The sequence below is a fragment of the Aythya ferina genome, assembly GCF_964211825.1.
Source record: "Aythya ferina genome assembly, chromosome: 6".
NCBI lineage: Eukaryota > Metazoa > Chordata > Aves > Anseriformes > Anatidae > Aythya > Aythya ferina.
Genome location: NC_140303.1, coordinates 36,930,164 through 36,944,727, shown reverse-complemented (window position 1 = coordinate 36,944,727; position 14,564 = coordinate 36,930,164). Strand labels below are relative to the sequence as shown.

The following is a 14,564-nucleotide window of genomic DNA, read 5'->3' as shown; positions in this document are numbered from 1 at the left end:
AATTACATGATTAACTGGTCCAATTCATTTTACAAAGATAGCAGCTGAAAATAAGTGATAATTCTATAGATATGCAAAAGAAAACAGTTTGAAAAAGCAGTTTCAGAGCTCATAAAACCCTGAGTGAATATAAAGCTGCTTTCTTCCAAACAAGATCTGTTTTTCAAAGTGTTCTATAAGTTAGTGCTTTTTCACTCTGCAGGGTTTTTCTGTAGATAGAGAATTAAAAAAGCTTAGATCTCCATAATTTCTGTACTGTTGAATAAAATACGAGGAAGGAGTTTAATTGTGTGGAAATAGCTAAATTATTTCAATTAAAAGAAAATTTAAAAAGTTGAAAACAAGCTGTTTTCCCAAATATATGCCCAAGACTGAACTACAAAGTGTGTTTTTTTTTAAATCAAGTTTGTTTAAATCACTTTATAATCTTTACCCCAAATGAGAAAAGATATATTTGTGTAGGTGTATGTGACCGTTCATCACAGTGATAGGATATGTCCCTTATCCTATTGACAGCATTACTCTGAGGTTGCATTTTGGTCTGACTGGCAGTTGAGGTTGAGTAGTGAAAAGGTATTTTACTGCAGATATAAGTATAAAACACAACGGAATGTTGCAGAGGAAAACGGTCTCTAAATTAACATCAGTGTTGCCCTACTGGTTGTTGGTCTGCCTTCAACTTGGTGCCTCCAAGGGGAAATATGAAGAAGAATGCAGAATTTCCTCCCGTGCTGCCAAGTTTCCTTCAGAGATGGCTGCAGGTGTTAATTCTGGGCAGGGTTTAATTCTGACATCTCGCCTAAAAGATGTAAAAGAACATCTCTGCAAATTTTGCATTGATTTTATCAGTATCACTGCAAAATTTGTTTACAAACTTAAATAACTATACTGAAATTCTCCATTGGCTTCAAATGTAATTTTAATGTTGGGCTCCTCTTGCTGCAACATATAATTGGAGTATTACATTTCAGCATAAATGACAGCATTGATTTCTCCTTCTAGTCAATTATTGCCAGTTAGGAATTAGAAAAGAAATTAGGTTTATTTTTCTATAGGAATTTTGCATTTCGGTAATTCAGTATGTTCTTGTAGAACCAGTCACATGGACAAACTTAACTGCATAAATGTTTCTAGAAGCTTAAACTTCTTATATTCAGCTTTTTTTTTTTTTTTTTTTTTTTGCCACTTAACTGTCAGTTCAGAAATCTATAAATTTAAATAGTTAACTTTAACAATCTTAATCCATGACACTTAGCCATTTCAACCACTCCTTTTGCTCTGAGAAATAACTATATGCAAAAAGAAGAAAAAGTATTGAATGGGCACTGAGCATATAAGTAGTTCTACTACTGATTTGATATATACCAAGGTCACCCATGTGAAGAAAAATGGATCTTGAGTGGTATGTGGACATGGTAGATAATTGTCTTCGTGCTAGTTTTGATTCCCATGCCTTTTAGGAACATGAATGTAATGTATGGAAAATAACAGTTCACACTGTGCTACAAGGTTTCTATAGGCAAAGAAATTTATTATGAAGTTTAATATTCTTATTAAAAGAAATTATTAAAAATTAATGGATTTGCTTATATTACTGTACATCCTTGAAATGCTAAAACTCACCAAACTCCCTCCCTCTTTCTTTCTTTCTTCCAGTATGAATTTTCAAGAAGCACTTCCAGAGAGGGATCTTAAATTTTTTCAGGGAGATGCTTAATGCAAAACTGCTTCCTTGAGCATGTAAACCTGCACTTTTAATTACACAGTCGTTCATTTTGTACAAAGATGAACAACTTAACTCAGCGCTTCTTGCTGTAGTAGTAAATGCAAAGAATTAAAATATAACAACTCCTACAGAGTTACAGAAGCCATGATGCAGCTGTATTAAAGAATATTAAATTTATCTGCATAATAGTTGCAACTTTGACTAATTTGAAACTGTATCCATCAATAGTTTTAGAGGCTGATCTTGAAAATTAAATGCAAGCAGGATGAAATGGATAGGTTAATTTTAATAAAATATTCCTACAGTTATTTCCTAGAGTAATAATACACTATCGTCCCCAAAACGCTTATATGCTTATTTTTATATCTTTGTAACAATATTAACTCCAGAGAAATTACTGCTTGGTCATGTAAGTGTGAGAGAATAATCGAGAAACCTTTCCAGTGATCTGCAATCCCAACCTTGTGGAAGGGACTACTGCAATTTATGTGTTGAGAAAGAGAATACAATATATTGCACAGAGGCTTTGTGAGCTTTAATTAATGATGGAAGAGTTAGTTAATGAAAGAGTAGTCTTGTGTTAATTAACTCTTCTAGATCTCAAGGACATCAGACTTTGGTTAAAGTCAACTGATAGTTTGGGTGTGCCAGGCTTCAAAAATTGTTATATTTTTAAGGAAATAATTACCAAGGTGCCTCAATTTTGACCTTTAACTTTGACTGCGGCTTTGTTACGTGAAAAGTAAAGTAGTTCTTGGGACTTGCTCATTAAAGTACATATTTAAAGCAGTAGTCAAAAACTCATACATATATTTAAAAAGACGTTTGCTTGCTTACAAAAATGTGTCCTGGAGAAAACACAATTACTTGAAATAACAATTTGTCAATGTTTTTCTCAGGCAGGGGAGGAGAATATGATACCTCCCTGCTGGAAACATGAATATTAAAGCTTGTTGAGTTCTGTCTACTTAACAAATTAACTTAATGGTGAAAGAGCTGAAGAGAAGAATAGGATTTCCTACAATTCTTTTTCATGGAGGTGATTTGTGCGAATCCTGTTCACGTCTGGTTGGGGTGCTCCCACTGAAACACTGCAGCCGGAGGTTAGGTTATCCAGCCTGAGTAGAGGCATTACCACTAAATACCTCATTTAATTACTGCTTCCCATTGTTTCTGTTCTTTGTTTTGATTCCTGATTGTAATCATTTAATTTTCACTTTTAATTTTCATTGTGCCACTTTATTTTTCTTTATTTTTTAATTATTGCATTCTAAACCATTCTTGTTTTCAGAGGAACATCAGTTATGTGACGTAGGAGAGTTTCTGTGTCGTGATGGCATGACTTGTGTCTCCCAGCACTGGCTGTGTGATGGAGAACCTGATTGTCCCGATGATTCAGATGAGTCTTTAGACACATGTAAGTAAAGAAGGTGCCAAATTTATTTTAACTTCCTTTTAAAGGTAACATTTACATTTGCACTAACTGTATAATCAAAGGGAAAGCTTCTGCTTTTATTTATTTATTTATTTTAAATCTTAACTAAATCTTTGTATCAGGTTAACAGGTTACATTCCCTGTGTAGGTGAGAGACAAAAGAAACAGAAGGTGTTTTGTTCATGTGCCACTTTGTAATGAACACTCACCAGAGCTTATGTTCCCTATGCTCTCACTGAGCTGTAGAGGGTAGAGGCAAAGTCAGGCACAGGGAAAAGATATTCCTCAAAAAAAGGGAAGGCTGGGTGGAAATGAATAGTGCAAAATATTTTCAATAAAGGTATTAAGAGCATGCAAACATCAAAGGAAGAAATGAAAGAAGATGTAAAAACTACGAAGGGAAAAGAAGCAAAGATCAGAAATTGAGAGAGAGCTTTAATACAACACATTTAATTATTATAAAAGACCTTGATGGATTTTTTCTTTTCTTTTCTTTTTTTTTTTTTTTTAATTTAATGTGGGTAAGAGCTTCTGAAGACCAGAGCAGCAACCTTACAGATTTTTTTTGTTTTCTTCTTATGGTGTTGTAGACTACAGATGCGGTGATATTAAATCTTAATGTGTCCTTGTTTCCTGCATTTTGAGGAAAATGAGGGAATTTACTGGTTTTTATCCCCAGGATAACCACTTAATGTAAGAGAAGAAACATGTATTTCGTATCAAAGCAATACTGATAATCAATAAGGTTAGAAATGTGGTTTACTGATAAACCATAGTAAAAAGTAAAAAGAAAAGAAAGTATCAAACATCAGACACTATTTAGGAGTCTAATCTTTAAAATGAGGGACTGAAAAGTAGAGATGTCTAGAAACCATTTCTGACTGGGCAAATATTATTTATATTATAATAATTATATATATTATTTATATATATTATTCTGGGCAAGTACCTATGATTGCAACCTTACTGCTCCATGGTTTTTTCCTTGAAACTGATAGGAAAATTGCTTCTGGGACTGTGGTGAGGGTGCTCTGATTAACAGCTTTTGAAACCATTTGGGATTTTTAAAAACAAAATATGTTTTTGGTGGTATGCTTAAGATTTTATTATTGCACTGGTTATTGATTATTGTCTTCTGTAGCATAACACTTCTAAGCATACATTTGAGCCATAATACATCTACAGCTTCAACCTTTTCAAGTAATGAATATTGCAATAAGAACACAAAAATTGTCACATGCAGTTTTTAATTTGCTTCTGGATTTTTAGCACGTAGTTCCAGATCTAGCAGCTTGCTGGTTACCTGGTTACTTTCCTCCCAAGCACTTTGCATATTTATTGTACTGGACCACATGATCTGTGTTAATAATGCCATTCAAAATCACAGCACATTAAAACATAGCCTTTGAAGATTATGGATAACTTAAAGAAAGGGGAAGAGGGTGGCAAAGCCCACCCTCTTCTGACACCAGCAGGTCTGATCCTTTTGGAAGCACCTTCCCTTAATGCAAATGCAAACAGTTTCTGTAGGATGTGTTGCTTGTGCTGTTCTACATCAGCAGTAGTTAGCATCATTGCTTTTCTGACTGTAGAGCAGGAGGACATTTGCATCTTTAAGAGTACGTTTTAGGTAGCCCTGTGTTGATGAGGTGCCTGGACAACATGTGAGTGTACAGGCTGAGAAGGTAATTGTAATGGGACTGCCCTGCCTCTCCCTTTCAGTTCAACTCAGCCCAGGCCTCTGCATGAGGACCCAGTGACAGCACTGGGATGCTGGGAGAAACTTTCCCATATATTTGCTTGCGATGATATTCTAGTATTAATGGTTTTGTATTTGTTTAGTCAGCGTAATTTACTGTCAAATCTAATATATCTTGAAATACGTATATGTACTACAGCTTCATCAGGTAAGTTGCTTCCCATCGGAGATGAATATAATGTTCCTTAATTTTCTTGCTGACACTTTGTATCATCGTATCCATAAGGAGTTATAAACTACCTTAAAATAGCCTTATGAAATATTTGAGGACTCTGTGGTGTTAATGCCAGGGACGCAGCACTTTCCAGTTTTAGTGCACTGCGTCATGTGTCTGTTTGTTTATAGATGAATGCAGCTTCTATTTGTCAGCCCTTTGCTGACTTATGTAAGATGAATTATTTGGTGTGGCTTGACAGGTATTGCTAGTTGTTCCTGTAGCCGTAAACAAATGAAGTTTGATTGATTTTCTGTGGATTTGTGCCTAGTAATAGGGTTTTCTGGGTTCTAATAATGTGAAAACATGGATCAAAGCTTTTCCTGCAAGTGGAAGTTCTTAACTTCTCTCCCATGGGGATTTCAAGGTGTCTAAAAAGAGAGAAATTCTCATGCTGCAGCTTTTCCCACAGTTGAGAATATGAAAAGTCTTATTAGTCTCACTAATCACTCAGCCATCTATCTGCAGAAAACTTTTAGGTACTCAATATCTCTGTGGCCTCTGTCCTGCTGGTGTTTTTACCAGACTTTGTAATAGCCTGGAAGCTATTGGTCTACAAACACATATATCATTGTATAAACTAATTTTCTCAGGAATCTGTCTGAAATAATGCAATATAGTCCCTATACTAGCTTTAATAAAGAGAACCAGGATTGGACAGAAAGGAGAAAAAGGTGATTTTTTTTTCATTAATGTTGAATTTTGTCTCTGCATTGGCAAAGGTTGGGGTAGGGCCTCGTGCTGGCACAGCTTTCTTTGTCTGTGTTGGGCTTCCTTTGGACAAGCATGATGGAGCTGTCCTGTCATGGCCTGTGCTCTTCTGAGTCAAAAGAGAACATCCATCACTGGTCTGTCCCCATTCTACTTCCCATCTCCCACTAAATCATCTCACGAATAGCTTTGTAAGACCAGAAGTGAATTCCTACAGCATTTGCATGTGTTCTGTCTGTTTCTTAGCAGCTGCGATTCATTCTGTTCTCAGTGAAGCTACTGCTTTTTATAATGTGAATGAACCTGGTTCAGTAATTCAGAATGAATAATTTAGTGAACAGATTTTGTTGCTTCTCTGCTAGTGAATTGTTCATAAGAAAATTCATTTTTAGAAAACTATAGTAGTAAAAACTCTTGACCAAGTAATTTCTACCCTTTCTTGGGTGGTAATTCTCTAGGTTGTTCATAAGGTTTTTGCAAATAGTCAGGATTCAAAAATCAATTTACTCAACCTAATCGGATGAGGCTTGGTTCTTCTGTAGGCTAAATCAGCCAGCTCACCTGAAATCAATACAACTGTCAGGTGCCCCAGAATCTGGCCAGACATGTTTGACTTTTACAGACAGCTGTCAGTCTGGAGGTAGGTGCAAATGTTTATATGACTTCCTTACTTAAAGATTTATTTTATTTCTTGTCTATAGGCTTATCTGCTAAACTATTTTACTGGGATAAATACAAAAGGGTTAAAAATACTTTTGAAATGAATGGAGTTCAGAAATCAAATATGGTGACAACCTTTTGTAACACCTAATATCTACTTTATATTCCCTGCTTTAGTTGCTAAGTAGTTGTAAAGGTCTGGCTAATATTGAATTTTACTAATTTTACCATTCCTGCTACCAATATAGCTGTTAAGCTGTAAGCATTCCCCTGTCTCAAGCTTTTATAGGGGCTGAAGTGGGAAATGCATTAATTGTATCTCAAAGCACCAATTCAAAACATTGTTATTTTGGGGTACCAGTGCATGTTGCATTACAGTTGGCACTCTGACTAACATATTCATCTCTAAATAAGCCTTGTGGTTGCACAGAAAACATCAGTGCATGGCTTCTGAAATGTGAAGATTTGGTCTGATATACTACTTCCAGGTTTCCCTCTCAACCTCCTACTAACAGGGTCAAGATTTAAAAGGTGTATTTGCAGATGACTCCATCTGTTTTACTACTCAAGGATTTTTGTGTTTTAACAGCTTTAGGCTTAAGGATTTGTCTGGCTTGCATATGGTTCTCTAACCTCAGTTCATAAACTCCTCTCTGTCAGAGTGCATCGTACTAAGGAAAGGTGAAAGAGGAGGGAAAGAAATTACTCATATTCTGTAACTTCTTTCTGAAGCTGTGCACACTGAATGTGTTTAGTTTTGTGATGTTCAGTGCAAAGGATGTTTTATTTTCTCTTAGCCATGAAATAGAGGAAGATGCTATAGAACTGGCCAATACTTGCCCTGTGGAGATTTGAGGTCTGGCACAAGTACACCCTGAACTCTTCATACTATTCTGTGGCTTGTTCCAGGCTGCAGTGCTTTGCTATGGCACAGGTACCTATTAGAGACATCTGTGACCTTAAGTATTTGCTTGAGTACCAAGAATATCTTATGAGAGGAAAAAACACAGTTAAAATATCAGGCTGTTCTACTACCAAGATATGAAAGAACTTGACACTTGGTTATTTTAGCAGCATCAAAATTCTGAAAACGATTCACCCTGCACCACTGGACAACAACTGTTTCTCATATTGTCCCCAGCTAGACTTTTGTTATCCTGACACCACTGGTCTTGTATTAGAGCTTTCTTAAATGTTATCCAAAGGGCTATTTGAATACAAGCCACTTATACAGTTCATTTGTAGCTGACTGTTCCAGAATTGAAAGAACCCCAATTTATATTAACAGGTCATCAGATATGAATGGTTCGTATCTCTAGAAGTTTGAATAGATACAGCCTTATCAAAACATGTTGAAATCATCTCTGATGACAAATCTTTCTGTAGGATGTTGAGGGACTATCATCTTCTGTAATCATGGCTAAGCTGAATTTGAAGGAGTAAGAGAAAGGCAGAAACCAGAAATACCTTGTTTAAAAGCTTGAGTCTCACTTTGTATGCTAAAATAGCTTTTCTCATTCTCTGGATGCTAATTATGTGAGACTAGTTTCACAAGCTTAAAAGTTGTTAATTTGGTACCTTGATTGTAGTTCTCTTACCAGCAAAGAATAATTGGGTGCTGCATCGCTCCTGCAGTATGAAACAGTAAAGATAAAATTTCCTAAAGCTCCTAATTCTTTTACAAGTAGAGTCATTGAAATTCAATATAAGTCAGGTTCCCAAACCACTCAGAAGTAGCTTTTGAAAATTCCAGATCAATAAATAACTTGCATACATTCAAGATGGGCTGCAATGAGGCTGTTGAAAGTAAATGACAAATCACTGGATGCAAGGGAAAAATATGCTGGTGTTTTTACCCTTCATAATATTGCTGTATATATTTACTATTGGAAAGAAAAGAAATCTGCTATTTAAAATAGCTGCTTATTATATTCTTCAAGATGCTTAACCATGTTGATAGTTGTATTAAACAGATTTGTGTGAGGTGATGAATGTATACCCACTTTTTCTCTCCAAATCAAGATCTTTCATATCAGTAGCATGAAACATAACTTCTATAGCTCTTGTGGGAAACAAACCACAACAAAATGACAAATGTCAATAGATCTTATGAAACTTTTGCTGGTTTATGTAAAATTAAGTTAAATGCGTAGTAGAACCATACAATATTGCCACGGTTATATGTTAGCTTGTGAAGAGAAGTGCTTCTGACAGAACAAGATAAGTGTTTTGAAGCAGGATGAACTTTCCTGGTACTGTTTCTGCAGAGCTGAAAGGAAACACAAGTGAGGATCTCTTTGTGGCTTCCCCTGGCAAAGCAACTGTGGTTGGTAAGCACTAGCAAAGATGTATTTATTGTGGCCTTTGTCTCGGCCATAGTAGTTTTTGGCATGTAGATACTTGCTGTGCTTTGTCCTGTTTGAATATTTGGATGTATTCTGCCCCTTTTTCTCAGGCAGCAGTCATGCAGATGTTCACCTTGGCTTCAGCTTCTGACCTCTGCTTTCTCCTTGCTCTGTCATTTGGGAAAACTGGCGTGCTTGCCCCCTCCAGGAAAGGTCGTTTTGCTGGTGTGATAGGATTGCTGATGTTCTGGCAGTTAACCGAATATTAGAGCAAACAGTCTGGAAAGGATGAATGTCGATGGTGCTCGTACCCTCTAAGCCTTTTGGAAAGGTTACAGAGAAGCACCCCATTGAGACAAATCCTCTGTTACAGTTGAGCTGGAGGAATTCAGGTTGATCCACTGTGGGGTTTGGGACAGCCATTGGTTGGGCCCAGTTGTCCCCATGAGAGGTTTTCTGCTTTGGGGATGTTCCTTTGTTTTTAAGCACTTGTTCTGCTCTTCCTCCCTCTGGGCCACCCCATCCTTGGGTGCAGGTGAGTGCACATCGTAGGCTGGTAAATAACATAATTTTGTACTTTTTTTCTGTCGCAGTCAGTAATATATAAGCGATGGTACGGAGGCCTTAGAGAACATTTAGAGGCAATTTCTTTTTATAGTTTACCAGTCCAATGGCTGGTAAAACCGCTTCTGATACAGAAGTGTATTTTCAAATCACTGGAAGACGTGTGTTATCCTTGTGTGAATAAAACCAGCTTGTTAGCTTCTGTGTGAGTACTTGGGGTGATTAAGCATACGGCTATGGCCCTTACTTTGAAACTTCTTCCTAATGTTATCAGGGGATGTGTGCCCAAGTTTGGGCTGCAGGGGATCTGTGAGGAGAGGCCGGGGCTGCCCCATGCTGGACACAGCTCGGTCTGTCTGGTGCCATCCAGCACCAGTTGCCCCACCACAGCCAGTCTGGTGGTGCTACGGCAAAACCATATTAAAGAGATGGCAAAACACTTCAAGGTTTGTCCTCTTTCCTTGTCTTTACCTTGACCCATGAGTTTTCCATCTTATTTTCTCCCATTCTCTTGAGCAACAGGGTGGGCTCCTGGCAGGTTACTCCTGGTGCCTCTGCTGTCAGTGCTGCATTCCCTGCAATGGGTTAGCAACAAGGATCATTCATTTGGCAGGGTGCTGCAACTAATCGTGTCTGAATAAAAAAATATTTTTTCTTAAATGATTGTTTTGAAGTTGACAGGCTACAGTCAGGCTAATACCATAATTCGTCAGGAAATAGAATTGCTTTTGCTTTAAAAATAGTAATTTTAAGGACTAAGATCATTCAACAATGTTTTTATTAGTTTGTTTTTGTATTTTTTATATTCAATTCTACTTTGATCTGTGGTCTGTATATTCTTTAATGTGGGGCTTTACATAGTCTATACACCCAGACCTATTTCTATGAGATGCAACTACCTTAAAAGCAAGTTGAAAACTTTGCAATAGATTTGTAGTTATGATTATGCAGCTAGTGTGAATATGATATATAGTTATTCAAATTGTTATCTCCAACTTACCAATGCACATTTTTGCATTAACTTTTAGTATAGGCCAGTATGCTTTCCTAAGGCTAGCCCGTTTGGGGTTTACTGATAATGATTTCTGCCTTGTGAATGTGCAGTGGGAGATCTGTGTGGTGTGTAAGAAGTTCAGCAAAGGAAAATTCCTTTGTGAGATGCATTGAGCTTCTAATATGAAATGATCTTTAGATAAGATTTTCCCTTGGACTCAGTAAAGTGCTGAAGTTTATGTGGCCATCTGATTACACAAAATGCAGAGTTAGATTTCTCTCAGCCTATGCACATGGGGCAAATTAAAAAAAAATAAAAATAAAAATAAATTTATGAATTACTTCAGGGGCAGGGTGGCAAAATCACAGTATCTCCAGTCTGTGTGAAAGATGAGAACCACACAGGGCACCATGATATTGTTATATCACAGAAGCTCAACATCCCTAGCAAGAGGCCCAGGTTCAAATAGGTATAACTTCTGTAGCTCACAAGCTGTGTTTTTTCCCCTCTGTAATTTCTGGTATAAAGTATGCAACAAGAAGTTCAGGATTGAAGGGTTTAGAGGTCATTGCTTCTCAGTGACATGGTCATTGTAAATATACTACTTTTTTTTTTTTTTTGTCTGTAGCTGACTATCTTTTGTATGGCTTCCTGAAAGTGATTCACGGGGAATTCAGTTAGATCATTGCTGACAAAATGGGCCTCTTTTAAGGTCTGTGGAAACATGTAGGTATAATACAAGGGCAGGATACAGCCTTTGAAGGATGATGTCCAATACCTAAAACTCTGAAACAGCTCATTTATGGATTAATTGCTTGCTAAAATTGCACTTCCTACACAGAAGCAACTCTAATGGGATATATACTCATAAGACAAGAAAATGAAAAGATCAATCTCTTGAAAAACATAAAAGTAAGTCATACTTTGGCTAAGATCGTTTGCAAGTTTTTAACCCAAAGCAATTTTATTTTATAAAAAGTAGAGAGAAGAGATAGCAAGGCTTGTCACAGTTTCTCTTTCATGAGGTTGTGCTGGCTGTGAAGCCTAACGTAATGACATTATTGTCAGGAAGGTCAATGCTGCAAAAAACAGTTGGCAATAAAAGATTTGTGTCTCAGTGGTAATCTCAGTTTGGGCATGGGCAAGTTTACAGGTATGCACGTGGTCCTATCTGGTTTTACAGGAGGGATATGTCCCCTGACTGTCAATGAAGGAGAACCCAATGAAGAGCTAAGCAATAGCACTGTAGTTAAAGGATTATTTATTTATTTTTTTTTAATTTGGTATAATCTCTCTATTTAGGTGAGTATGTTTAAAACTTTTTTACCATAATGTTTTTGTCCCTATTTACATGTGAATTTATTTCTATCCCACTTATTTTGCATTCCTGTGCTTCTTAACAATTTGTTTCTTCTTTTTTTCCTCTCTCTCTCTCCTTGCAACTCTTCTGCAGTTGACTTTTGTTTTTTTCTTCAACTCTGTATTTTTCCTTTTTTTTTTTTTTTTTAATTTATTTAGTCCTAGTCTTCACTGTTGTTTTATTCATTATTTTCCTGTGATTCTGCCATTAAACTATTAAACTATTTGTTTCCCTTATTTTTCTTCTGTCATCATTATGAGCAGATTCCCTTTCCCTTTTATGGGAGACTCACAGGTCTCATCCTTTTCTCTTCAGTGATGTCTAAATTCTTATTCCTTCATTTCTGCAGTTTTTATCTTCCTGAACAGTCCCTTTGGTTTTTGCTAGTGCTGTTCAATAGTCTGCATCACGAAAAAAGTATTTGGGGAAATGTGGAATACATTTTAAGTAGGATAATTTAGCCAAATATCCAGATGATTGTGATAGCCTTGATTGTTAGGATGTCACTCCAGTGCCTGCCAGGAATAGCTTTGGTAAAATGGAGGTAGACAAATTACTGAATCACTGCTTTGTCTATTGATTAGGTGTTGAAAATTAAAAATGTAAGCCTGTAGCATCATCAAAACCTTTTTTTGACTGCTGATGTAAAGAGGTTATTTCTGCAGGATTTATAAATCACAGCAATATTATATATGAAATGTCTTGTTCAAAGATTTTAATCTGAGGTGATGCTACTTCATTCATTATGAGCCCCAATTACACTGAGATTCATTAGAAATGTTTATGTGATATGTCTGGCCTGCAGATCCTGTACTGGGAGAAATGCTAGGCATTAAAATAGTGGGCTGGGTGGTATTCTCTATTTGTCACTTAAAGTGCTAAAGTGTAATAACCATTTTTCTTCTCAAAATTACTGATGAAAACAACCCTCATTAGCAGGCAGATGGCTTGCTGGAAGAGAAGTAAAATTGCTCTTTTTTTTGAAAATAGGGCTGTGATTTAAAATAAGAACTTGGATGTGTTTTTAGCTCTATAATGCACAGTAGTTTTAGTAAAGAGGACACTTTGCTATGGTCAAAGAAATAATGCAAGACAAAAACTCTGCTCGCAAAGAATAATGCATAACTATGGAACAGGAGTGTAACTCAGTGGTCTGCATTCAAGTGCACTACATTTTACCCTTTTAATAAGGCAGAAAAGGAAATGATTATGGAAGAGATTTCATTTCAAAAGTGCCCTTCAGGATTTAGTTTCTTATGTTAACTTTGGATCTACAGATCTAATCCAGGAAGTCCTTGTCTTAGCAGCTCTTATACATGTCCCAGTATTTCTAGGTGAAACTTTACTGTGCCAAATGAAATACTTTCACATCTTGGAATTGCTTAATGCTTTCATCTCACTTCATTTTTTCAAAGAAGTACCAATATCTGCGTGCAGCTTTGCAGGACAGCAAGCTATGCCCTCAGAAACAAGCATGAGGTTCTACGCAAAACTTGGATGTGCCCCGTACGAAATAATTGTCAGTTGATTCTATTCTTGAGAACACGATTGGACCCGAGTTTCCTTATAAGAATGCCAAACTCATATTTATTGTCTGAAATTTACAACCTCATCAAAGTCTCAGCTTCTTAGAAGTGTAACTTGATGGTGTATTTGCAATAACACGAGATACTCCACATCTTTGGGAGGGGGGTGACGGTGGGGGGCACAGACATCAGATTTTCCATAACAACAAATGTATAGTTTCACAGATTTGGAATTCCTGGTTTTAAATGAGACAATTCAGTTCAACAGCAGATGTAAAAAAGGTGTACTTTTTTATTTTTTTTAATTCAGCAAAGCACTTGTAAGTTCTCTATCCTAGCTAGAAAATAGTCTTCTCTGTCCCCACCTTATACAAAGTGAGAATTCCACATTTTATTTATTTCTGTGATCTGCATTCAGTTGTAAGTGTGCTGAAGGCTGACAGTTTGACTCATTAGGCTCCTACAAAGCCTAATCTCATTTCACTTTTGCTGCACTGGAGATTGCTCTAAGGTCAGCCAGGTCAGGGCTGCAGTTGCTGCACATAGCTGTAGCATTTCTTTCCTGTTAACAGTCCTGGGGACTGGAATACATCTGATTAATAAGGTCAGCTGAACTGAACTATTTTTATGTTTATGAAATTGTTTAATTTGCCTTGTTCTTATCTTTCTTTAGAGTGACTTTGGCCTGGCTTTATGCCCTGGTCATTTCCTGATATGTCGTGGGTTACATGCATACCCTGACTATGTGGCTTCATAGCAGGAGGGGGGAGATTACAAGAATATCATTAGTGTGAAATTAAATTCTTAAAGATAAAAACATCTAAAATAGCTGAAACATTACCTCAAAAACAAACAGTGCAATTGATCCTACTTAATTACATGCTTAATAATTTTAAACCAATGTAAAGCACATTGACGAGGTACTAATCCATTTCATATTCACTGCCACCAGATTTCCTCCTCCTTATTTGCTTTGCATCTCATCATTATCGTGCACATAAAACTAGTATTCTTAGAATTTTTATAGTATTATTTCCATATAAAATGAGGAAAAGTCTAATACATGAATACTAAACAGCTCATTAACATGGTTTATAATATATCTATTCACGATAAAAGCAGCTGAGAAATGCTGATATAAAATAGTACTTAAGTCCCAGAGTATATCTAAGATTAGAAGAATCATGCCTTGGATAATAAATACTTCAGGGAAAACAGGAAATATTAAATACAAATAAAATGAAATAAAGCATTTTGTATGCTTAATTAA

The 14,564-nt window shown here is 36.4% G+C and overlaps 1 protein-coding gene across 1 annotated transcript in view; it reads left to right on the top strand.

The window, feature by feature from the left end:
- LRP1B (LDL receptor related protein 1B) overlaps positions 1–14,564 on the top strand; it is a 542,116-nt gene that overhangs the window by 27,516 nt on the left and 500,036 nt on the right. Inside the window, exon 2 of the mRNA XM_084523375.1 lies at positions 3,018–3,143. Within this exon, the coding sequence (XP_084379501.1) occupies positions 3,018–3,143 (126 nt within the window). The remainder of the gene's footprint in view (positions 1–3,017; positions 3,144–14,564) is intronic.